Source organism: Tenrec ecaudatus, chromosome 14, assembly GCF_050624435.1.
Source record: "Tenrec ecaudatus isolate mTenEca1 chromosome 14, mTenEca1.hap1, whole genome shotgun sequence".
Classification (NCBI taxonomy): domain Eukaryota; kingdom Metazoa; phylum Chordata; class Mammalia; order Afrosoricida; family Tenrecidae; genus Tenrec; species Tenrec ecaudatus.
Window position 1 is genome coordinate 105,705,894 of NC_134543.1, and position 26,428 is coordinate 105,732,321.

General features: G+C 36.8%; 1 protein-coding gene across 2 annotated transcripts in view; it reads left to right on the forward strand.

Moving 5' to 3' along the window:
* The window catches only part of CTDSPL2 (CTD small phosphatase like 2), a 69,369-nt gene that overhangs the window by 33,477 nt on the left and 9,464 nt on the right, over positions 1 to 26,428 (forward strand). For both annotated transcript variants that reach the window (XM_075530530.1, XM_075530531.1), the window contains exons 2-8: positions 2,425 to 2,634; positions 7,128 to 7,266; positions 8,660 to 8,809; positions 13,485 to 13,700; positions 16,180 to 16,258; positions 16,529 to 16,640; positions 19,237 to 19,323. In XM_075530530.1, coding sequence (XP_075386645.1) covers positions 2,449 to 2,634; positions 7,128 to 7,266; positions 8,660 to 8,809; positions 13,485 to 13,700; positions 16,180 to 16,258; positions 16,529 to 16,640; positions 19,237 to 19,323 — 969 coding nt within the window. In that variant the 5' untranslated portion in view covers positions 2,425 to 2,448. The remainder of the gene's footprint in view (positions 1 to 2,424; positions 2,635 to 7,127; positions 7,267 to 8,659; positions 8,810 to 13,484; positions 13,701 to 16,179; positions 16,259 to 16,528; positions 16,641 to 19,236; positions 19,324 to 26,428) is intronic.

Here is a 26,428-nt window from a genome sequence, read left to right on the forward strand (position 1 = left end):
GGTTTATTTATGCACCCTAATTTCATTTTGGAGGGCCCTGGTGGTATATGGTGGTTATCAGTTGGGCTGCTAGCCGTGGGGTCAGCAGTTCAAAACCACCAGCTGCTCCTTGGAAGAAAGATGGAGCTTTCTACTCCTATAAAGAGTGACCGACTTGGAAACCCACAGGGGCAGTTCTACCTTGCTATTTATAGCCACCGTGAATCTGAATTGACCAGAAGTTGTGAGTTTGTTTGGTCTAATGTCTTTATTAGCTAGCTAGCTAGCTAGGTAGCTGTCCAAATCTCTTGGTTGATCACAGGCACCTTATTGCCACACTCCTATCCAATTAGTTTGTTGTAACCACAAAACCATGACTAGAAAGGTGATATATAACCAGTTTATTGCACCATAGGGGAAAAGGTAATGTTTATTGGTGGGAGGTGGTTTTTTGGAACTTTCTTGGTGGAGTGGCCACTAGGTTTCTAACTTTTGTATGTGCATGACTTTTATGTTGAATTAATAAAAACACAGCTTCTGGGATTTGGTAATTGGACCTTGAAAATAGGAGTTTCTGCACCTATTGGTTCTTAAGATTAGATTGGTCTCAACATCCACTCATTGTATCTTGATCATCCTTTGTATTGTATAACTTTTTCTAATACTGTTTGCGTCTTGAGCCTCAAGATTAGGTAAACATTTTCTCTATAAAACCAAACCCTTGCCATCGAGTTTATTCCAACTCACAGCAACCCTGTGGGACAGTGTAGAATGACTCCTGGAATCTCTTCCTCGGGGTTCATGAGGGAGGGGGAACGGGAAAATGAGGAGCTGATGCCAGGGGCTTACGTGGAGAGCAAAGGTTTTGAGAATGATGATGGTAACGAATGTACAAATGTGCTTTACACAATTGATGTATGTATGGATTGTGATAAGAGTTGTATGAGTCCCTAATAAAACGATTAAAAAAGAAAATCTCTTCCTTGGAGCTACTGGTGGGTTTGAACTGACAATCTTGCAGTTAGCAGCTCACCACTTAACCCACTACAGGTGACTATAACTTAGCTATGAGTGATGTAGTATTCATATCTCTTGACCCGGTTTAATGGTCTTTGTTGTGTTTAACAGGTTCTAAGTCAAGGTATTTCCTTAACTATTTCTAAATGTTTGGGCGATTTTACCAGCCATTAATTTTCTCATCTATAAAATGAAATAGTTTAAGAAGACAGTCTCTTTTTCTCTGATGTGAATTTCATTCTAAAGTAGCATTGTGTGGTTCTCAACCTTCCTAATGCCACAACCCTTTCATACAGTTCCTCGTGTTGTGGTGACCCCCAACCATAAAATTATTTTCGTTACTACTTCATAACTGTAATTTTGTTACTGTTATGAATCGGGTGATGCCTGTGAAAGGGGTCATTTGACCCCCCCCAAAGGAGATGCGATGCACAGGTTGAGAACCACTGTGCTAAGCGATCTAGTCACTCTTGCTACATAATTATATTGTGAATTGAGAAGAATTTGTGCACATTGAAAGTCATTCTTAAAGGGCATCTCCCACTACATTATGAGTGAAGGCAAAATCATCCCTATCTTGTTTACTATTGTATTTTCAATGTCTTTGTAGCCATTGTCTGTAATTTGATTATTGGTTCAGTAAGTACTTTAAGTACTTGAGAATGAGTGATAATGTCAACACAGATAGAGGCAGCCTACAAGGGAGGCTTTAAAAAGCTCATGGAAAGTTTCCATGTGTTTCAGTTCCATTTATCCATGAGCTTTTAAAAAGCCCCCACTGTACTATAGAAAACATGCTGTATATTTTATCTACTTTAGATCATAAGATATATTTTAGATGTTGATAAGAAGATTACTTGGGATTATATATAACAGAGTGCCTTCTACTGACAATGTTAGTTTATTTCAATCCCCTAGAAACCTACTTCTTTGTAACCATTAGGTTTTTATTGTACAAACTAGCATGTTTTTTCAGGTTGTGAATATTTTTTGCCACCTCTGGTGGTGTAGTGGTTATGTGTCAGGCTACTAACAAACAAGGAGAACAGTTTGAAGCCACCAAACTTTCTACTCCCATTAAGAGTGAGAGCCTTGGAAACCCACAGAGGCAGTTCTGCGCTGCCCTGTAGGGTTGCTATGAGTTAGAATTGATTTGGTGTGGTTTTTTGTAAGATGAGTGTTCTTGTTGCCTCCATTGAATTGGCTTCTAATTTATGGTGAACCCCACAGACTTTGTTATCACAGAGTAGAACTGTATCGTAGAGTTTTCTTAGCTGGATCCTCACCAAAACAGCTCACCAGGCCTTTCTTCCACAGAGCGAATAGGTGTGTTCAAACTCCCAGCCTTTGGATCAGCAGCCATTGTCATGTTCCTATAATAGGAGTACACTACTAGGCTTAATTTTAATATATGTTTTTTTTTTATAGTTTTACATGTGGCACCCATAAAAGATGAGGCTGAGAACAAGGAAAGCTTCTCAGCAGTCCAATCCCATCCAAACACAGCGTACTGCCAGAGCAAAGAGGAAATATTCAGAAGTTGATGACAGCCTGCCTTCAGGAGGAGAAAAACCACCCAAGAATGAAACGGGCTTGTTGTCTTCGATTAAAAAGTTCATTAAAGGAAGCACACCCAAGGTAATGGTTTTACCGTATACTTACATCCTTCGGAGGGAAGCGTAGGTTGTTCTTTTGAATCATGTGAAGATGAGAAATCAGATGTTACTAGTACATGTTTTAAGAGGATGCATTGGTGTTTTTGTACTTGTTTCAAAGTATGGCTTGCAAAATCTGAAGTTCCTTTTCATTTTCTTTTATTTAAAAAAAAGTTTGTTAAAAAGAAATGTTAAAAAGTTTGTTTCCTGTTAATATTGTGAAAATGTATTACTTTATTGCTTCATCAAAAAGAAAGCAAAGACTTCTTTTTTTAATTTAATAATAAGAGCCAGAAATCAGGGGTTCTAGATTTGTATTCTACCCAACTTTAGTGACCGATGTAAAGTTTTTTTGTTATTCCTCTGAACTTGAATAAGACAGTTTGTTAGCATCCTATAGTACTGTGGTGCATTGTTATAGTGAACCAATGTCGATATAGTGGTACTAATTAATAGTTACTAAGTATATATTGTGCGTAAGGGTTTGTTTCCTGTAGAATTGTGAGTTTTGATGGATACTTAATGTCATGTCTCTACCACTACAGTATCATACTGAACAGTTTTTCAATCTTTTTTAAAAGCCTCCTGTGCTTTATCTTCATTCCCTTCACAGAACCCCTTTTATTCTGTCTTTGGCTTTGCTTTTTATGAAATATGTAGTTTGCATGCACAGCCTCGGTAAGGCTTTCAGATTGCCCTCTTTACTGAAGCAATATGCACTTAAGGTTCCTCCATGCCTTTTGTGGCTTGATAGCGCTTTTCCCTTTTGTTGGTAATCACTGAATAATATTTCATTTATGTAGATGTACCTCTGTTTATCCGTTTATCTCATAAAGGGCACCATTATGGCTTCCACGTTCTTTACAGTTGAGTAAAGTTGCTGTAAACATTTATGTGCAGGTTTTGAGGAACTTCACATTTTCCACACATTTGGAGAAATACCTGGGAATGCAATTGCAGGGTGGTTGTGTGGTAAGCCTATGTGTAGCATTGTAAGAAGCTGTTACAAAGTGGCTTTACTATGTGCATCCTGCTAGCAGTGGATGAGAGTTCTTACTTACTGCCCTACATCCTCACCAGCATTTGGTGTTATCAGAGTTTTGGTTTTAGCCATTCTGAGAAATATTCAAAGCCCATTGATTAAGCACTGCACTGCTGGTGACAAGGTTTTCAGTTTGAACCTTTTTAGCCTCTATGGGAGAAAAACAATGACGGTCTTCTTCCATAAATATTTACAGTACTGGATAGGGCATTTCTACTCGGCCCTATGTTGTTTTAATGTGCTGGTCCCTAATCATGTATAATTGGAATCTTTTTAAAAAATTTATAATTAACTTGGAGTTAATACATATCATTCCATAGTTCAGTCACATCAAGCAGTATTGTACAATTGCTACCACTCAGTCAGTTTCCAAACAAGAATCTTTTTCATGTGCTTATTTGCCATAAGTCCCAGTCTACATTCCACAAAGGGATAGTTTTATGAAGACTTTGTCTGCACCCGTGCTCCTCTATTCTGTGATGTTTCAGATTAGTGACCTGTGTGGACTCGACCTATGCATGGAGCACACTTCTGCTCTGACACTGAGGGTCCTACTGAGTTGCAATTACCTGATAACAGCAGGCTCATCTAATGGGTTTGGGCACCTCCGGGTTCCCACCTGTCTGCCCCATGTGGAAAGAGCAGATTTCCATTCCTTTTGTCTTACATTAGGGAAGGGAAGTGTTCCTCAGTCAGCTAGTTTCATAATGTGTGCAGGCAAAGGAGACACCACTTTGTATAAAGCATGCCCATTTTTGTTCAGACTCCCAGGTTCACCATTAGTTGGGAGCCAGAGTTGGTTGGTGAGTTTCAGGAGTTCACAAGAGTTGACTGCTTCAGTCATTTTAGTTCTCACACGGACGGACACCTTTGTTACATGTGTTTCATCTGCTGTTTTTGAATTGGCCTGCCATAATTTCTGATAAGTGTACCTGTCAACGATTTGGGGGTTCTCCAAAGATGAGGATTTTTCTGCTTCTGTAAAAGAAATACAGTGTCAGAAACTCACAGGGGCAATTCTGCCCTGCCCTGTCGGTTCACTATGAATCAGTATTGACTTGATGGCAGCATGTTTGATCAGCAGACACTCAGTTGCTTCCCTCATTTCTTCTGTACTGGTTGATAGCTCTCAAGTGGTTTAGTTCTCCGTAGTTTGCTCTCATCCACTTGCTTCTTGGGGTTTGTGGGAATAGCCTTGTCTCCTTGCTTTGTTGCAAATACTGCTTTTAGTTTTTGTTGGCTCTCTAGCATAGTGGGTTACGCAATGGGCTGCTAACCTCAGGGTCAGCAGTTTGAAACAGCCAGTCTCTCTGCAGGAGAAAGAGGAGGTTTTCTACTCCCCTAAAGAGTTACAACCTGGGAAGGCTACAGGGGCCATTCTACCCTACCCATAAGATCCCCTGTGAGTCAGAAAATCTACTAGATGGCAGGAGTTTGGTTGTGCGATTTGGCTAAAGTATTTGAATGTATCAGCTGACTGCAGTATATAGTCCGCTTTAAGGGTCCTTGGTGGTGTCGTGGTTAAGTGTTGAGCTGATAACTACATGGTCAGCAGTACAAAACTGCCAGCCTCTCCGTGAGAGAAGGGGAAGGCTTTCTGCTCCCCTAAAGAGTTATAGCCTGGGAAACCCACAGGGCTGGTTCTGCCCTGTCATATAAGATGGCTATGAGTTGGAATTGACTTAATGGCAGTGAATTTCGAGTTTTTATAGTCTGCTCTGTGACAGTGTTATGTATCAGTTAACTTGTATACCACTGGTAAATAGAAGGATAATGTCAGTATAACATGCTATATTATACATGGTTCAGACATGATTTTTCTACAGTCAAGGGGGTCCTGAGTAATGAACATTGAATTATATACGTGTTGGAAAGTGAAAAACTCTCAGCTTGACTGCAGTGTAAGCAAAATCCCTTTCACCTATCCTTAAGGGAAAGGGGGACGATGCTTCTTGTTCACCATTTTTAAATAACAAGGTAATAAACATTAAAATTGAAATAATTTTTAATTAGATCGCTCAGGCATTATATTGTGTGGTAAGATGCCATATTTTATCAGGACACCTATAATTAGAAAAACTACTGAGTAAACTTGTAAAATTCCATATTAAGTAGTATTTGTAGTGTGTATCTTTTTTGGTTTTAATTCAAATAAGGAAATGGATGTTCGGACCATTTATAATACCAGGGGTTGCTTCAGAGATAACATAGCAATATTCAACCTTCACAAAATGCACGATAATATATTAGTTGTGTTCAGCAAAAGCAGAGAATGCAGAGCAGAGAAATTATACCTTTTGAATAAGAATCTTGGTTATGCACATAAATTAAAACAGCAAGGAGTTGTCAATTAAAGGAACTGTAAGACCTATACATCAATACAAAAAAAATCACTCACATTTTAGAGAACTTTGAAAAATTTTCAAATGAGAGAAAATTAGATTTATAAGTGGAGAAAATAATTGAATTCAAGCTATCGCTTGGTATGTACTATTTTAAATAATATTACTGCAAGATTAGCATGGTCATGTCACCTGGCCCTCTAGAAGGCAGTGAATAGAAAGCTTTGTTTTGAGGTGTCTTGTCAAAGTTGGCAGTGAGCTGTGGCAGACCTTATTCTCTTTGGCGCCTGTTTGGTAACGTCTTATTCTGTTGATTTGAGGCCAGCAGGTTCCAAATGGGCTCTCCCGCCTACCCTGAATGCATGTGTAGGCAATCTCCGTTCTTCAGTGAAATTCTAAGAATAACGAGAAATTTGCTTAAAATTCAGTGCACATTGTATGATTAAATAGTATGGAAATTTAATGGACCCTGGGGACAGACTATGAGTTGTGGAGATGCTGTAATTATATTTGTGTATTGTAGAGTACATTAATAAATACTCTCAAAACACTGTCAAATTTTCTTGTGTCTTCTGCTACTATCGGATATTAATGGCATTTGCTTCTCCTATATAAGAAAAACAAATTCACTGTCATCAAGTCAATTCCTACTCATAGTGACCCTATAGGAGGGTAGAACTGCCTTTTGGATTTCCATAAGTCTTTGTGGAAACAGAAGCCTCATCTTTCTCTCTAGGAGCAGATGGTGTGTCTAAACTGCTAACCTTGTGGTTAGCAACTTAAGTGCGTAGCCCACTACACCACTAGAGTTCCTTTATGAAAAACAAGCTGATTACATAGATCTTTTTTTTTATTATTACATATATCTTACCATTAAAAAATGTAACCTCTTGGTGGAGAGCAAATGTTTTGAGAATGAGGGCATTGAATGTGCTTTGCACAATTGATGTATGTATGGATTGTGATAAGAGTTGTATGAGCCCCTAATAAAATGATTAAAAAATAGACAGAAAAATGTAACCTATACATAAAAAATTAACCTATAAGGCAAAATGACTGTGCTCACTGGGCTTTTTTCTTCTTAATCTCAAGGAAGAGAGAGAAAATCCTTCGAAGCGGAGTAGAATTGAACGTGATATTGATAACAATTTGATCACTTCAACACCAAGAACAGGAGAAAAGCCTAACAAACAGATAGCTCGAGTAAGACGGAAAAGTCAAGTAAATGGAGGTTTGTTAATATTTAGATACTGTTTATTTAGGTATGTGATGGATGTTTCATGGTGAATATTTAGCATGACAATGTACATGAAGCAGTAGGTCTGTCTAATTCATTTCTTAAAACAATAATGGTGACTTGATTGAAATAAGTCAAAGAATTTCTTTTTGGATTGTGGGATTTGGATCACTCACTCGTGCTAGTGGTCCGGAGGAACATTTCCTTTGGGACATTTCCTAGTGTCTGGAGACCTGATTATCACAGCTTAGGGGGAGGGATTTGCTACTGGCATCAAGGTAGAGGCCAGGGATGCTGCTGACTCTCCTGTTTGCACAGAATAGCCCCAAACGTTGGTTGTGCTGTGATTGGTAAACCTTATATTAGGTCATTGTTGATATGACTGAGTGGTTCCTCGAAGTCAGAAAGAAAGAGAAAAGCGTGAGCAGAAAGGACAAGCAGGGAGTGGAATAAAGAATAACTCTGCGGAGCACGAGGTGTGCTGCTTTCCGCCAATGTTGTCTTAAAAACAACAGCATTAGCAATTCTCTCCTGGCCACACGTATGCAGGCCTACTGCCAGTGCTGTGATGTGTCGTCGTCTTCTTCTTTTTTAAAAAAATTAAGTTTTTATTGTGAATTAGGTGAAGATTTACAGAATAGACCACCATTTTTTACAGTGATGTATTGTTTTAACAGAAGTGACTACTGGAGAAAATGGAGATTGTTGAGGAAGATAAGAAAAAGAAACAGCAGGAAAGAATATTGTAGCTAACAAGTAAAAGTTGCAATTCAGAGGATGATTAATCAGAATGCTTGGTTTTATTTTCTAGAATTTTATGAAAATTTATTGAGACATAAAAACAACTGGTTTTCTTTTCAGCCTCTCTGAAACCACAACATCGGCATCTACACGCAAGTGTTGAAATGGCTATGCCTTCCAGTTTAGTAGAGCGTGGTTAGCTGTGGTTCATTAGAAATACATGAGGGGAAAGGGATACAAAGTAGGAAGCATCTAGAATGTAAATAAACACAAACAGTCTTTCATTTGTTCTGCAAATATTATTAACTTACTTGCTTTGCGTACAAAGAATTTTCATTTTCTGTTACATTCTGTTGATTTGAAGCCTTTCAGAAACTCTGTCTATATAGTATTAGATAAAACTTGTCTTTGAAAAGAAACTCAGTAAGGTTTGGATTTATAAAGCATGAATACATCTGTTAGTAAAGATCATTGGCTTTATAGATCATTGATATGCCAGAGGATTTCTTAAAGATGTTCTGAAAATCAATCTCCTTTTATGAAGATTTTGAAGAAAAAATTATTTTGAAAATGAATGATTTACAACACACTTCTTAAAGCCAGTGTTTTCTAGATGGTAACATATTTCCCTCTGTTGCTTTCTTAGAAGCCGGTGGTTATGAAATGACAAATCAACATGTCAAACAAAATGGAAAGTTAGAAGATAATCCTGCAACTGGCAGTCCCCCACGGACTACATTGTTGGGGACCATATTCTCTCCTGTCTTCAACTTTTTTTCACCAGCAAATAAAAATGGTGAGTATAAGCCATTAGCTACAATTTGATTGTTAAAAACTCATACCTTTAAGTATATATATTCATACCTTTTTAAAAAGTTTTAAATTTAGTTGTCTATTTGTCAGTGTCTTATATATGTTTTTCTTACACCAATGGAAATGACTCTTAATAGACATCTCTTTTTATTGACTGAAATAAACATTGGTTATGTTTGATTTTATTGTAGTGAACTCTATCTGAAAATCTAGGTGATAAACTTTTGTCTGGAATGAAAGCTTTACTATTTCTGTGTTGAGATAACCTGTGTGTGCAGAGGAGGAATCTACATATGTCTTCAGTAGTCTAGATTAGCGTTTGCCTGGAACAACTCGGGGCCTGCAAGCAGCTGCCTATCCTACTTTATCCTGGATTATGAGCTGTCGTACAAAAGCTTTTTAATTGCCAGGGAGGCTCTGAGTTACTTTTTCTGAAAAGGGTGGTAGAGCAAAGAAGTCTGAGCTTTATGGGCTAGATCGGGAAAAGAGAATTTGTTAAATATTTCCAAATAAGCTGAAACTGAGTGAATTTTTTAAACTATGTTTATTAGTCTCTATATTACTTCAGGGCAAAACTTTGTCTTAGTTTAGCATCTACCATGGTATTAGGCATAATGTTGGTATAGAAAGAGGATAGTCACTAAATGCTTTTTGCTTAATTATTTAAATTTTAATCTTTTATCTTAATTATGTTTCTAACAGTACAATTTTTAAAAAGCAACTCAACAGGTCTGGGAGGAAAATATAATGTAGATTACTATAGTAGAAACAAAATTAAGACAAAACCAGTACTACTATTTTTTTAACAGTCTGAAGTTTTGTTTTATTTCTTTTTGAATACTTTTACTGATATGTAATTCAGTGATTTTATTTATATTTATATATAAACTATTCAGGCAAACTTTAATGAGAAATCTGCAAGTTAAAAGTAGTATAACTTAAGCTGAGAAGATACTAAAGAAAAAACAAACAAAAATAACCCACTTGGGTTACCAGGGTGAAGGTTTTAATTCTGGATCATTTGGTTCCTGCATTTGAATGAGGAGCTGATGTGGAAGATCATGTCAAGGGACTGCGACACTGGTACCCCAGCGAGAGCTAGGGGCGGAGTACCTGGGGCCACCGCCCATGTAAGTGCTGCTGCAGTAGCAAGGTTTGAATCACATGGTGCACCTGTAGCTGGCCCAAGATAATGCTCCGGCTCTTCAATGGGCGATCCTTCAGTTGAGGATGAGGTCCCTGGCGATTGCTCCTGCTCCATTGGTGCTAAAGGAACATGATCCCCACCACCATTGGAACTGGCCCAGGATGGTACTATAGTTCTCCAACAGACTGTCCTTCTGGTTCAGGTGTTGGAGGTGGTGGTGAGGTCACTGGTAATGGCTCCTCTTGCAGTAGTAACATAGGAACAGCACCATAATCACTAACTGACAGTCCTTGGTGATTGGTTGCACTGAGCACTCTGTGGCTCTCGGGCCATGAGCTCTTTCAGTGGCTCTTGGAGACTCAGCTGAGCCAAGAGAAGGTAGGAACTGTCAGTCTGGCTGGGTCACAGTGACTTTGAAGTATTCCACCAGGAATTTCAGAGAGGCAAACTCTGGGGTACTGATGGAAAATCAGTCTTGGATAGAAAACGAGTCACTTTCCACCTAGGTGCCCAGGATGTACAAAATGGCTCAAGCACAGAACAGACACAAACTCCATCCACCATCCTCTAAATACATTTTTTAAGTTATATGATCGGAAGGGATGAGCCAGCCAGGGTACAACATAGCACCGACAAAACATACAACATTCCTCTAGTTCTTTAATGCTATATTCCCCCCACTATCAGGACCCCAATTCTACCTTACAAATCCAGCTAGAGCAGAGCATGTACACTGGTACAAATAAGAGCTCTGAACACACGGAGTCCAGGACAGATAAAACCCCCTCAGGACCAATTAATGGGAGTAGCAATACTATAAGGGTAAGGGGAAAGTAGGGGGAGGAAAGGGGAACTGAACACAATGGTTGACGTACAACCACCCCACTCCATGGAGATGAACAGCAGAAATGTGGATGATGGGAGACAGCGGTTAGTATCAGATATGAAAAGAATAATAATTTATAAATTATCAAGGGTTCACGAGGGAGGGGGAAATGAGATGCTGAGGCCAGGGGCTTAAGTGGAGGAGAGCAAATGTTTTGAGAATGATGAGGGCAATGAATGCATAAATGTGCTTTACACAATTGATGTATGTATGGATTGTGGTAAGAATTGTATGAGCACCTAATAAAATTATTTTTTAAAATTTAACAAGGGTTTATGGGGGAGGGGGCGGTTGTGAGAAGCTGATACCAAAGGCTCAAGTAGAAAGAAAATGTTTTGAAAAGAATGATGGCAACAAATGTACAAATGTGCTTGACACAATGGATGTATGGATTGTTATAAGAGCTCCCAATAAAATGCTTTTTTAAAGTTACACAATCATCAACAAAATACAGGAACAGAAGACTGAGATATCAAAAAACAGATTGGCCATTTCTTCCGAATGCTGGGAGTGGGTTGATGGCTCACCAGACATCATAGAAGTGCTAATTTTTTCTATGAATAAGCTATACTTTAGTATTGGTTTACTTTTTTGTTTCTTGTTTTTATTTCTCCTCCAATATTGTTGCAATATAATTCACATATCATATCCTTCCATAGGACACTTGTGTTTAAAATGAGTTGTATATATATAACCACAATCAGTTCTAGTGCACCTCCCTCCCCTACTCATTATTTGCCCCCAATTCCCCTCAGCACACCCCCTCCCCATCCTCAATAAGCTGTTACATAAATTATTGTCTCTGTATAGCTGTCTCTTCCATGTTTCATAGACTGGGAAACATACCAAAAGCAAAAGGGCAAAAGAGAGAGCAAAAACAGTATATCTAAAATAAATACACAGAGAGAAAACCTCAATCAGGAAGCAAGCAACAAATAGCAAAGCTAAATCCTAAAAAGTAAGCATAGGATTCCGGGAGCATGAACAAAAAGGCTTTGCACCAGGAAACAATAGTGTATTTGAGAAGCTGCCCTTAGTCTGTCACGAGGAAGTCTGGATTTGAGGAAGGTATAGAAAAAAATTTTAAGACACCAGATTCCATTTGAACTTTACTCTTAGACAGTGGGGAACAAATGAAAAGTTTTAAAGTAGTGTTTTATAAAGTTCTCTTTGACAGGAGTATGTGAGCTAAATTCCCAAATGTAGAAATTAAAGGCAGAAAGAACCGTGACTAGACCTACAGTCGTCCTGGTGATACTTGGTGAAAATTTAATTATGACCCAGAGAGGTATAGAATAAACAAATGTGGGGCCCAGATTGATGGGAAAGAGAAGACGCCACAGGGTAGAACATTTAATTTAAGAGGAAGAGATCACATTTAGGGTTAATCTGACCACGGTACGTTTTGAGGTCCCAAAAGATGACCCAATAAAGTCTAGTAGCAGTTTGTTATTTTGATGTAGAGCTCGGAAGAATTCTGGATTTAAACAATTTATTATGGTGTCACCAGTTTAGCTGTATTAATTAGTAGAAACTCTGGAGTAAGTGAATTCAGCAGACCAAGTCCAGAATCTTGAGGGAACACATTTCAGGGCTAGAAAAAGTAAGAAGAGCTGACAGATGAGATGTGAAGGGACCAGGAGAGACTTTGTGTAATAGAATCCAAAGAAGAGAATATAAATAACCAGGGTCAAACAATTATAAAAACAGAAGGTAAGGAAATGAACACTGACAGTGCACCACTAAATCTGGCGTTTTCCAAGATCATTTGTGTTTTCTTTGTTTGCCTGGGCAGTTCCTAAAGCGTGAGTAGTCCGCCCTGCTGTCCTGGGGTGAGAAGAGCACCACTTCTTGTGAGGAACTTGACTATGAAAGAAACTGCAGTGGGGGTGGGGCCATGTAATCGAGAGGAGGAAGTTGAAAATAGATGAGGGAAAGGGGAATGACGATTGGAGGGGGTTTCTTGAGACAGGATTAGGGCCAAGAGAACAGGTAGGAAATTGGCACTGAAACAGGGAGAAGACAATCTTCCAACCTCAAAGAAGCTGAGAAGGAGCATGCAAAAGTAATTGTTTGGAGGAAAAGATGTCTTTTTTTTTTTTTTTTTGGTCACCTAGGTGGGGGGGGTGTTACATTTTAGAGTATCAACTTGATATCATTCCAGAGTGGAGTAAATGCTAGCAGGGGCGGCAAGGTAATATAGCTCAGTATATGAGGAAATAAACTTAGCTTTTTTATAGGGCCAACAGTACTCCATGCTTAAAACATAATAGGCCCCTACTAACTGCTGCCCGTTATCCGTTAATACAGAGATCTTTAACGAGCAGTGGCAGTGGTTGCAAACTGGAACAGGTGAAACCCACCCATGGCACTGTGGGTGAACCTGACAATCTGCTCCCCAAAAGATTGCAGCCTAGAAGACCCTATGAATTCAACACCACATAACAATGGAGATACTTGAACTTGAGGATGAAACGTTCAAACTGGCTGTTACTAAGTATAAATGGAGACTTCTAAAGTATTTGAAGCTCCTAAGAAAAACCTTTTCCCTAGCTATACTATGTAAATTTTCCATTGTGTTACTTTTGGAATAATGACTATGAATGTGCTGAACCATGATTTCAGGAACATCAGGATCAGATTCCCCAGGACAGGCTGTGGAAGCGGAAGAGATCGTAAAACAGCTTGATATGGAACAGGTGGATGAGATCACTACCAGCACGACTGCTTCAGCTAATGGAGCCGCTTACGCAACTCAAGCAGTTCAAGTGAGATCATCGATAAATAATGGTTTACAAGAAGCTGGAGAAACCGTTAATCGGGATATCCCACCTCTTACAGGTAGAGACAAGCCTATGTTTTATTCATCTTTGTAAGTAGTTTCTAAAATTAAAGTCTCTTCCTATTTTTCCTTATTTGGGCAGTTTAAATACCTACATTTTTCTTTAATGAGGGGATGGGAGAAGAAAACAAATTTTCTCTGAAAAATAGAACCACTTTGAAATTGACTTTTTAAGTAAAAAAGAAAGATTTTGGTTTATTTTAATTTTACCAGTTTTAGTCCGTTCGGGATGTGGTCCCTCCCTAGAAACATTCTTACACTTCGTGTTTGTGTACTTCCTGTGTGGATGACATCCTCTGTAAAGGAGCTCCTGATCCTGGATCTCTTCCGTACACTATCTAGCATAGTTGCTGGGACCCTGGGACCAAGGAATGTGGAAAGACAGGAGATCAGGGATGACTTTCCTCTAAGGATTGTGCTAGATAGGAAGATGAGATTGTGTTCGTGGATTTTAGGGCATACTTTTAAGCAGATATAAAACTGAGGATGGCCATTGGATTTGCTCCTTATAACCAATTCTTTAACATTTCAGGTCTCTTATTCTAAATTGATAATAACAAATTGATCAATTAAAAATACTTAAACCAGTTGCCACTGGGTTGATTTGACTCAGGGGGAAACCCCTTATGTGTCAGAATGGAGCTGTGCTCTGTGGGGTTCTCAGTGGCTGATTTCTCAGAAGTACAACATTGGGAGGCCTTTCTTCCACGGAGCCGCTAATAAATTCCGACCACCAATTATAAGTATCCAAGGGAATTTCCTGTTGGTGCCACGAAGGGGGCTCCTAGTTACATGAATAATTAATTTAAAATACATGACAATTACATACTATATTAGTTATAGGAACAGTACTAGGGCTGTAAAGGCTGAGATTAAATATGAAATATATTTAGCATATTGACACTCAATAAATGTACATCTTCTTTCTGAAGTTACTAGAGAGTCAAAATAGTAAAGTGAATAGAAGATATGTCTTTCATTATCTTGTGTCAGTGCTTCATAAAGTCTACCATAACTAACAAAAATCCTGCTTCACATCAAATGTCATTCATTGAACATAAACATCAATACTCTGTCTTCATGAGTCAAAACCTTATATATGACAACAGCAAAAAGGATTAGTTTTTGCTACAGAAAATTTTGGCAATTTTTTATTAGATTCCATCTTAGATGTTGTCTTTGGGCAATTACCTATTTCATTTGCAGATAATCTGTACTTTCTTCCAGTTTGAGTTGTAGTTATTATCTTAGAAAATCCGCAAATAATTTATGAAGTCCTAACAATTGATGTATTTGAACTCAAACTTAGATTTGGGGATGGAATATAGGATTGTTTCTTGATTGTTCTTTAATTGATTATAAATCAGAAATAAAGTGATAAATCTTAAAAAGTAGTAACTACATTTTGATGAAGGGAGGAACATTTTCTGACTTCTGAAGGACATAAGATAATGTATATATAACTTTTCCCCATAAGTTTTCTTGGGATTTGTGGCGATCCGGGTTATTAAAAACTGTGTGTCGGTCAGTTTGCCTCCATTTACTGTTGGGGTGTCTGAGGCCCTTTGTGAAGATATCAGTCGCTACGAGAGCCCACAGAGTGTCTATGGTTATTAAATAGAATACAATCCAGATGGAATTAGACTTTTGTGGAGTATATTTTCCTAGGCATAAGTAGTAAATTTTCTCTTAGTTGATAGGAATTTTAAATTCAGCTACCATGACCTATGACCTACCTCATCATTTTGTCTTTGATAGTAATTTTTTCATTTGGATCTGGAACTAATGTTCTATGTTAATAAAAGTTCTTGTAAGCACTTTGCAATTTATTTATATCTTTAACCTAAGTTACACAGGAGTTCAGGAATAGCTTTCATTATAAATCTACAGGGGTGGGCGGGGAAATAATCCCCTGCCAAAACGGAAAAGGCTCTGCTCAAATAGTGCATTTGAGGTTGGTTCTACCAGGTCAGACTGTCGGTCAAGCTCTCTATTTAGAAATTCTAAAAAGATTGTATAACTGTGTGACCCAAAAAGGCCTGATTTGTGGTAGACAGGGGACTAGTTTTGTCACCATGACATTGCACCTGTTCATGCAGCCATCTCAGTGCACCAGTTTTTGGCAAAAAACCAGCATCCCTTCTTGCCCCATGCACCTTAGTCACCTGACCTCACCCCAAAAGGACATTGATTTGACAAGGTAGAAGAGGGGAATTAAAAAATAGAGAGGAGGTGCTGTCAGCCATATAAATAGATGAGTTTGAAAAATGTTTTCAAGAATGGAATTGCAGATTTGACTAATGTATTAAGTGTAATGGAGGATACTTTGAAGGTGATGAGGTTGTTTTGTGAAAAAAAGTTAAATGCATACTTTTGAGGGGGGGAAATTCTGGTTTTGTGGGGGGAGGAGGGTACCCCCGTATATACTATTTAGAAATATTAAGTAAAACTAACACTTTTTTCTCTTTTAAAAATCAGCACCAGTAACTCCAGAGAGTGGTTATGCATCAGCCCATGCAGAGGCCACCTATGAAGAAGACTGGGAAGTATTTGATCCGTGAGTCTGGACTGTCTTTTTTCTTGGAGCAGAGAAAGTGCATGTGTAGAGGGGCGGAAGACTGAATACTAGTATAGAACAAGCATGGGACCTGTGGGAATTAATACTTCTTACGAGTTACTAATTTGTACATTTCCACTTTTATTTAGATGTTTTAGACATTTGATTTATGAGTTAAACGTGAATTCTTTAATAAATCTGGAGCTAGACTTAGTCATCTGTTTTATGCTTATAAAACTGGACATTAAATTTTTTAAATTTGATTTATAGATACTACTTCATCAAGCATGTTCCACCACTAACAGAAGAACAACTAAACCGGAAACCCGCTCTTCCATTGAAAACAAGAAGCACACCAGAATTCTCCCTAGTGTTAGACTTGGTGAGTGCACCTGTGGCTCCGGTGACATAGTGGTTATGTGTTGGGCGGCCAACAGCAGGATCAGCAGTTTGGAACCACCAGCCAGATCCGTGGGAGAAAGATGAGGCTTTCTACTCTTAAAAAGAGCATCCAGGGCACTTCATATCGTATCGGGTCTCACTAGGAGTTAGAAAGGTTTGGTTTGGGGAAGTGTATTTGGAAAGGAGATTTGTCTGCCAAACCAAACCCATTGCCGGCAAGTAAATTTCTGACTCATATGGATCCTGTAGAACAGAGAACTGTAGTCTGTAATCCCCGTAGTGGTGGTGTGGGTTACCCATTAAGCTACTTTCCCCTAAATTGGCATTTTGAACCTTCTAGCTAGAGGTGCCAGTGGAGAAAGATGAGACTGCCTGCCCCCATAAACATTCAGAGGCTGGACATCCAACAAGGCAGTGGCTCGGCTCTGTCCTGTAGGGTCACGAGTCGGTTGACTCCATGGCAGTAGGTTTGATTTTTGGCAATCTGTAATCTGAAGCAAGCTGTCCCACCTCTCTCCTGTATATACAGTTAGTTGTTGGTGGGTTCAAACCACTGCACACTCACCAAGGCCCCTTGTAGATGAGAATGCAAATTTAATATAAATGTGCTATGGGTGTTCTGAAATCTTTATTTGTGTAGGCTTTAATGGATGTTTTCTTAGTTTGGATGGTATCAGTTACCCTTTGATATTTAGATTAGTTCTGAAATCTTTGTTGTTTAGTTTTTAAATCTTCAAAGAAATCCTAATTTAATTTTTATTGGAATCATGCCTAGATTTTAGATTTCTCCTTTGTTAGGATCATGTTTTCCTAAAGGACCACATGTCATCTGAATCTCAGTTAAGTTTTCCTTGCACAAGGCAATACTATTTATTAATAAGAGTTCCAAAAGTATGATCTTTAATGCTGACTAATAAAACCTTTATTATCCTCTCAGTGCAACTTAAAATTTTTTATTTCAGATAACCTGAAGCGTTTTGAAAATGGGAAATCTTTTATTTCTTGTTAATCACATTTAATACATGATCACAGCATTTAATAGTAGCGTAGTTTCCTTATATTAGCAAAAATAAATCTATCCACTGACTAATACATTCCATTATTTAGCATTTGATACTGCTATCATATAACTGAGGCTATGATCGGGTTCTCAGAAATTTTACCTTGCAGTAAAGCTTATTCTTTAAAAAAAATCCTAAATATCTTTAAGATATAGTAACAGAAGATAAGTAGAAAAAGAAAAAAGTATTTGAAATTATGAGTCGTTTCAATTTGATGTGCAAACAGAAGCGGAAAAGGGCTTTTGTTAGATTTTGATGACGTGGTATGACGTGGTCAGCAGAGCATATTCAGCCTTAATGGGAAGCTAAATGAGGAGTTAAAAGTGTTGGTTGGATACAAATGTATAACTTTATAGAATTAGATGAAGAATGATTAGATTTTAGATGTGTTGTGGTGGAAGTATCAGGGTTCATAAAAATATATCTTGAACTTGTCCATTAATACTACTAAAAGAAATTAGGCGTATCTTGATTATCTTTTTTGTTCTTTACCTCCCCAGAGTTTAATTTAGATTAAAAGAAATACTCCAGCAAGTTAAGATGTAGAATATGTGGGGGTGGCGGGGGGTGTTTGCTTGTTTTTCTTCTTGTTGTTTTTTGTTAATACGTGTTTTTTAAATTGAACATAAACATAATTTTAAAACTTTTAAGTAGTTATTAGCCACCTTATTTTAAAAATAAATGTTTTAGCACTTAATGAAAATGTTAGCCCTATTTTAACCTTATAAGATTTGAGAAAAATTTATTTTAAAAATTTCAAAAAGGATATGAGAAATGTAAATAAGTACATTAGATTGCTTGATCCTTATTCTCTTTTACCCTCTTAAGGAGAAAACAAAAGTTTAGTAATCATAGATTAGCCTTTATTGATAGTTAATTTAGTTCAGCAGTGTTTATATATGTGAGATGTATTCATCAGATTCTGAAACATCTCTTATTAAAGTTGGATTCTTTGCAAAAGACTTGGATAAGGCATTATGACCATAATACAAATATATGTGTGGTTGTGTATATATATTTGACAGACTCTAAACTTGCATTCAGTTACCCATTTAAAATATTTTAAAAACAAACTGCATGCATGTGCTTTTTAAAAATGAAAGTTGGTAAATGTAGAACTCAGAGCAGGGGTTGTCAAATTTGAGCACATATCAGAGTCACCAGAAAGGCTCATTGAGACATTGATTGCTGAATGCTCCCCCTCCCCCACCCCCAGTCCTTGGTACTCCACCCCCATCCAGTCTTGGCTTCATTAAGAATGGAGCTCTGGGGAGTTTACATTCCTAGCTGGTTTCCAGATGCTGAGATTACAGAGATTACCCTTTTAGAATCAGTGACTTAGAAAGTTCTATCTCAAATTGCTATGCTGCGTGTGATTATGGATTATAAATGTAAAACTTCACATATGAATTGGTGTTTCAATAAATGTGTTTTGTACTCATGAATGCATAAAGTGACCACTTGAAGCTTCCTTTGAGTGGCTTGATTTATTCAGTATGTGCTTTTTATCTTAAGGATGAAACCCTAGTACACTGTAGTCTGAATGAGCTAGAAGATGCAGCACTCACTTTTCCAGTCCTTTTCCAAGATGTTATTTATCAGGTAATTTAAAATTTTATTTTAACTTGATTTTTGGCCTTTTAGATAATGTTCTGAACCGAGAAATCTTTTGTAGTTTTGTGGTTGTTTTCATAAAATAATACATGTTTTTCTGAATACCACCTAATGGATTTCATCAATATTTTAATGAGTTATTAACACCCCCCCCCAAAAAAAAGCACCATGCTAACTATATAAAAACAACATTTATTTGTTACATAAAATGCTAACTTTGTAACCAGTGATCTTTGTTAGCTTTATAATCTATTTGCCAGCAGGTGGAGGCAGGAGCACTGACACCACAAATCCCCAAAAGGAACCAGCCAGGCTAATGCCTGGTGTCTTGTGGTTTTTTCCCCAAAACTATAATTAATGTAAAGAAAATTCATTTCTTGTTGGTCATTTTCTTATTCCTCTAGTAATAGGTCTGTAGATGACATTTGGATAGATGTGCTCTATGTTAGTCCAGAATTCTACAACACTCTTCTGGCTTTGCTTAAGGACTTGTGTGTAAGCTTTTCTCCCTCTATGTGCTGAAGGACAGGTAGCATTATGAAATACAGATAGAAGCATTTGGCTATGGATTCTGTGTTTTGGCTCTAGGTATTATTTTATGCTTGTTTGAGACTTTTTAATCATAAGATTTAAATTAATATGAGTACATTTTGAAAGCTGCAAAGTACCGCTCTGTGGTGGTGATGCTATTTAATTAGTGTTTTCTTCATACGTACTAGTTTTGAAGGGTTGCTGAAAGGTCAAAAAGTTTGTTGTCTGTCAAGAGGAAGCTAACGCAAGGGTTACTAAAAAAAGCCACAGAGCATTTACATGTGGATTATAAAAAGGTATTTATAGTTGTTTATATATTCTTAATAGGTGGTTGGAATGAGGTCACAGTTTAGACAGATGATATTTATTATCTCTTAGGACTCATGAAAGTTTAGAGTTAAAAAGTTTAGTTGAGGACCTACTATATGCATTTTATCTTGTATTGAGTCATTAAGAGGATTTATTGCAGCAACTCTGGTTTAATCTAGATAGGTACCATAGGTCTGGTAACATCTGGATTTTACATTCCTTCCCTTTTATGTAAATGGATTTTCGTCTTGATATATAGCCAATGGAAGAGCAAAGTGTACATGAAAATAGGGATTTTGAGGCTTTCTATTCTTTTATTACTGGATATTATTTGCTTCAAGAATAATCTTTTTCTTAATAAAACAATCTCTCTACTGGAAACGTACAAAGCTGCCAAATAGATGTGCATGTTTAGTGTACCTTCAGGGAAAGCAGTCTTGTGGCAAATATAAATAATACACTATTTTAGTTCTCTGTTAAATTAGTAATCTTGCCTTTTCTTTAAAATTACACCTCTAAACAATGGCTTTAGTGCTTTGATTTTGGAATAGAAAGCTGTTACTTGAGAAATATAGTCAATAACGAATGATTCCTTAAGCTTCCATATTTGAAATTTATGTCTTATAAATAGCTATTACTCTGTTTATGTGAATTCAATAAGGAAATTAAAACTTAGAAGTAGATGAGTTGATTCTTCCCTTTTGTGAGCATTTCTTTTCAGTGTGACCATAAAATTGAATTTTTCTGATTTCTTCTACCATTTCTACTTTAACTCTCTTCATAAAGTTCTTTCATTTTATGTGGATCTGGATAGTTGGCTTAGTGCAGTGCATACGATTAATACTTACTAAAACCATATTTGTGCTGCATCTCTGGAATTGTAAGGGCCTTAAGTTATGCTCGCTGAAACAAAGATAATTGATTGAGCATGAATTGTGAGCAATAAGACAGGAAGCTTGGATTTTACAAAAAATAGAGATGATTATATATGAATATGATTTAGTTATTACATCATTAAAATCATGATACATAATTACTTCATGGGCAATTTTTAGTAGTAAATTTTTAATGATGTCCATGTTCTATATTGGGTATATTCCTTTGGATTTCTGATTTTGGCATAGACATTTTTATCTGCTTTTTCTTTAAAGTAGCTTTGAAGAAATCTTTGGGTTAGGGCTTCCCCAGTTTTTCAGACCAGCAAGCTCCCTTTAAACAGGGAATGATGTCTTTTAAACTTTCAGTGGTGTTGTCTCCATCTACTGGCAAAGAAGAAATATACACAAGGGTCTGGGATGATCTAAGAGATTTTGGAGAAACAACATTAGGTAAGATGTAACTTAAATATTTAACCACTTCAATATAATGTGGCCCACTTAAAAGTAGAAATCTGTAAAATACTGTATATACTCTTGAACATGTCAGAAACTAAAAATCAACAAGCAATATTAGATGGATCAGGGATTCCTTCATATGAATTAAAGCCAGATAATTATTCTTTATGTGGTAACTTGGATAGCTTGCCTATATATAATTTTAATTCTACATGTCATTTCTCTTATTTCAAAATAAATTATCTTACATATGTTTTAATAAATGTCTCTGTTGGGCTTGCAAACTTTTTCTATAAAGGGGGACAGATATAAGCTCTCTGTTGCAACCTCTTAATTCTGCTATTGTAGCCTGGACGCAACTATTAATGGTATTTGCTGTGTGCCAGTAAAACTTATGAAAATAAGTGGTGGGCCAGACTGACTTCCAGGCTGTAGTTTGCTGACTACTGGTCTAATAGTTATGAGAGTATATATAGTAAATTTACATATACAAATTCTAATTAATCAAACGTTCAACAAAATCTTATTAACATACAGAGAAAATTAGATCCACTAAAATCTAGCTGTGACTCTTAAATTTTTTAGAACAAAGTTTGAGGAAAATTAGAAGTTGTTACTCACATTTTAAAGATTACTTGATTATATAATCCATACCTTATTTTTTTTATTGATAAGTAGAAACAAACTTGGTTAATATAGCTCTTAGAATTTACAAGAAGATAGATTATCCAACCCTAAATGTAATACTTTAAGTATATTATATCTCTAGGAAATAAAATCTTAAAAGATCCATCTCAACTTAGAGGTTGACCTATTTAATACTACATTAAATAGAAGAGATTATAGTTTGTGTATTTGAAGAACAAGTCATTCGAAAGAAAATCTGACAAGGGAATGACGCTCACAAGGAGAGAAGCACATAAGTTTGTGTTTGAGTGGGTCTTTTTTTTCCCCCTTAAACTGCCTCCCCATATTGTTTTATTAGTTAGTTGAAAAACCTATTTTTTCATTCAATGGTAAAATGCATTTGATAACTGAAAAAACAAGTGCATGATCGATTTGAAAGCACATGTTTAATCTTTATATGTAGGTTATATTGACACATTGTCAGGAAATCCATCTCGTGGTGTTACTCAGTTAAGAGGTCTCCACTGTATTTAGTTTCTGTTCCTGCAGATCCACCAATTCAAGACTCTAGGTCATCTCACTCCCTCTTCCATCCAGAAGATGACTTCTATCCACAAGCAGGACTGAATCAAAAGACAGATTATTCACTTAGCTCTTGAGCTGAACCACCTCCTCAATGACCTTCCTCTGTCTCCATCAAGAACTGGAGCTCAGTTTTTGAAGATGTAATAGATCTACTCAGCCCAAACGTGGCTGGTTGAAGACAAAAAGAAGATGCCTCATATGTGTCACCACAGTGCAGCCAAACGTAACTGTGTTGTCCAACTCCTCCTTCTGTAAAGTATGTCAGGGGCATCTGATTTTTGATTCTGTTCACCAGTAAGACTTTAGCCAGTCAGTGGCTTTCTGAAGATCAGTAAAATCAACACACTTTGGGTCAGCTGACCAGAAATCAGATTGTGGTAAGCACTCCAGGAGTGATAGGATTCTGTAGGGAGCTATTTGCTAAAGGATGCGTATTTTGATGCTTTTATGGGGAGAGTTGGGGGGCGAGGTGGGTGGGAAAACATGGTTATAGCAAAGCTTAGTCCTTCCCACTTTTATTACAGGGTTGGTTGGTTGGTTAGGGTGGGGGAGGACCGTAGAACTTAGAATAATGATCATACGCATCTCAAATATTCTCTAGCACACACAAAGAATGAAGAAGGGTTATGACTTCTATCTCTTCTTTTTGAACTTCCCTAGGAAAGTTGGCATTATTTTGTATTTGATTAAGGATGAAACAATCACTTACCTGAAGAGTTTTGTTGTGAATACCTAATAAAGCTTTTCTTCCTCTCAAGTTCTTAAATTGGTAATGATGTTGTTAAAGCATAACTTTGTTATACAGAAGGATGTATGCTTACAGCCTAAAGTAGAAATTAAAGTATTGAGGAAAGTAGTGATATTTTACCTGAGAAGGGAATATTATTTCTGTAGTTAATCTTAGATAGATGTTTTAAAAGATGAATTATCAATACTTTTATAAATATTTTTAAGACAAGTTATTGTAAAGTAACTATCTTACTCTTTTATTATATTTTTAAAATCATTTTATTGGGGGCTCGTCCAACTCTTATTAACTTGCTTATTCTTAGTAGTAGAGTCCTAGCCAGTAATTTTTCTTCAGAATTCATTGTTAACTTTTAGTTGAAAAGTAGAGATGGAAATGACTTAAAAAAAAAAAAAGCTGGACAATAAATAAGCAAAAAAAAAAAAAAGTAGAGATGGAGCCGAAAGTTACCAATTTATCAAAAGTAGACTGTTTCATGGAGGATTCTTTGTTTACAAGGTATCCTAAAATTGAGAGCATGTCGTTAAATATATATATATACACAAAGATTTTCTGCTTTTTTGTTTTTTACGAATGTTCAGGTTTGGTTTTGTTTGTTTTTCCAAACTTATACAGGGCAACTTGATTTTCCATTCAGGAATTTATACACATTTTGTTTCATGACATTGTGATCATCCTTATAAGGAAAGTTCTTGTAACACCTGAAAATGTTCTGTAACTTGAGAGATGACAGTTAGTAAGCACATTAAATTGAAGAGTGCTCATTTTAAAGTTGATAATTTCTTTTAAAAGACAATGTTTTTGTTTTGTTACAATGGCCAGTTTTCACATAAAATTATGCTTCATTACTATCTTTTAATATAGCATCTATCCAAATACAATAAGATGTAATTGATCTCATTTGGACTCTAAAATTTTTCCAATGTATTATTATTTGATAGAGAGTTGTAAGATTTTGCAGGTGCTTTTTGTTTAGAGATATTTTTAACACTAGTTTTGATGTTGTAGGATTTACTGCCTCTCCACCCCAGCAGCCATCTGCCTCCTTTTGGAGTTGTGTGGATCAAAGGGTGACTAAAATCACTGGGCTTGCGGCCTCCACAGGGCCTGCTGAGCACCTCTCTTTCCTTGGAAAGGTTTGGGGTTTGTCGTAAAGGTCTGGGTATTGTTACTAAGAAAACACCAATTTAGATATGAGGCTGTCATTGGATACAGTTCATTCTTACCTGCCCATTCAGAAATAAAGATTCTGTTCCTAGGTCTTCCTCTTGGCCATTTCTGTCGCCTGGAATCATCATCCAGACTGATTGCTCTTCAGTAATGGAGTAGATCATCATAAATAAATTATAAAAACTGTTTAGCTCGTCACTTTTCAGTGTCACATACACTGTTCCAGGTGCTTTCCTTATTTGTGTTACCTAACTCTTACATTCAACTCTATCAAGTATCTATTTCATAGGTAAGGAAACAGGCAATGAATGTACAAATGTGTTTTACGCAATTGATGTGTGTATGGATTGTGAAAAGAGTTCTATGAGCCCCTAATAAAACAATTTTTTAAAAGGGAAACATACACAGAAGCCATTGGGTTTTCAGTAAGGTTTTTTCAATTGTAGCTTGCTCCAGTATTGGTGATTTTTAATGCTTTAAATCCTTACTGCTGAATAAATAAGAAATGACACTCACAAATTGTTTTTTGTTTTAAGGGAAATGTGTCACACTCGTAAGTGATTGAGCGCTACCAAATTTGCCATTTTTTACCTATAATAATGTAGTTAAAGTTATCTTTGATAGTAGGTTAAGATTCAGTGAACTAAGTAGATATTAGCCCATATAGAACTTGAAATTACATAATTAGGTAGGAATTTGAATATAAACAGTCTTTGTGATGGACATTTAAATGCATTAAGTAGGTTACAATTTTTTTTTAATTTTTTTTTTATTTTAACAATTTATTGGGGCTGATACAATTCTTTACACAGTTCATACATATACATACATCAATTGTATAAAGCACATCTGTACAGTCTTTGCCCTAATCATTTTTTTCTCTTTTCTTCTTTTACATTTTATTAGGGACTCAAACAACTCTTACCACAATCCATACATATACATACATCAATTGTATAAAGCACATCCATACATTCCCTGCCCCAATCATTCTCAAGGCATTTGCTCTCCACTTAAGCCCCTTGCATCAGGTCCTCTTTTTTCCACCCCCCTCCCTCATATGCCCTTGGTAATTTATACCTCGTTATTTTGTCATATCTTGCAGGTTACAATTTTTATGATTACATTTATTGACTCTAGTTCTGTTAAAACATTTCCAGCCAATTTCAAAACCAAATACAAAATTTTAAAAAAACAGAAACAAAATACTCCAAACCTGTTGCTCTCAGGCTAATTCTGACTCATGAGCAACCCTATGGAACGGAGTAGAGCTGCCACCTCTGTCTCCTGTGCAGCAGTTGGTGGATTCAAACCAGTGACCTTTTAGTGTTCAGACAGGTGCTTAATAACCATTGTACTGCCAGGGCTCTTTATTTGGACTATCTACATACAATTACAGGGAAATTTCATTGTCTTACTATCACAGAAAGAGCGGTCTCACTGTCCACCTTTGTTCATATCAAGTGGTGGTATTGATGTGTTCTGCTATAAATTCAGTGCTTTTCTATATAAAATTTAAGTTAGTAAAAATCAGTCTGCAACACATTATATACGGTTAGTTCCATTTATGACTGCTTAACAAATATTCAGAGATTACATAGCAATTTTATGTAGTGAACTATGGATATATTGTTTTCAAAATACCTATGTTGTAGTTCTCAGGTGCTGTCAGTGTGGTTCTATAATGACCCTTTGATAGCAGAGTGACACCTTGTTTGGTCCTGCACCGTCCTCGCCATTGTTGGTTTGAGCCCACTGTGTTACTCCATCTTGTCGAGGATTCTCTCTC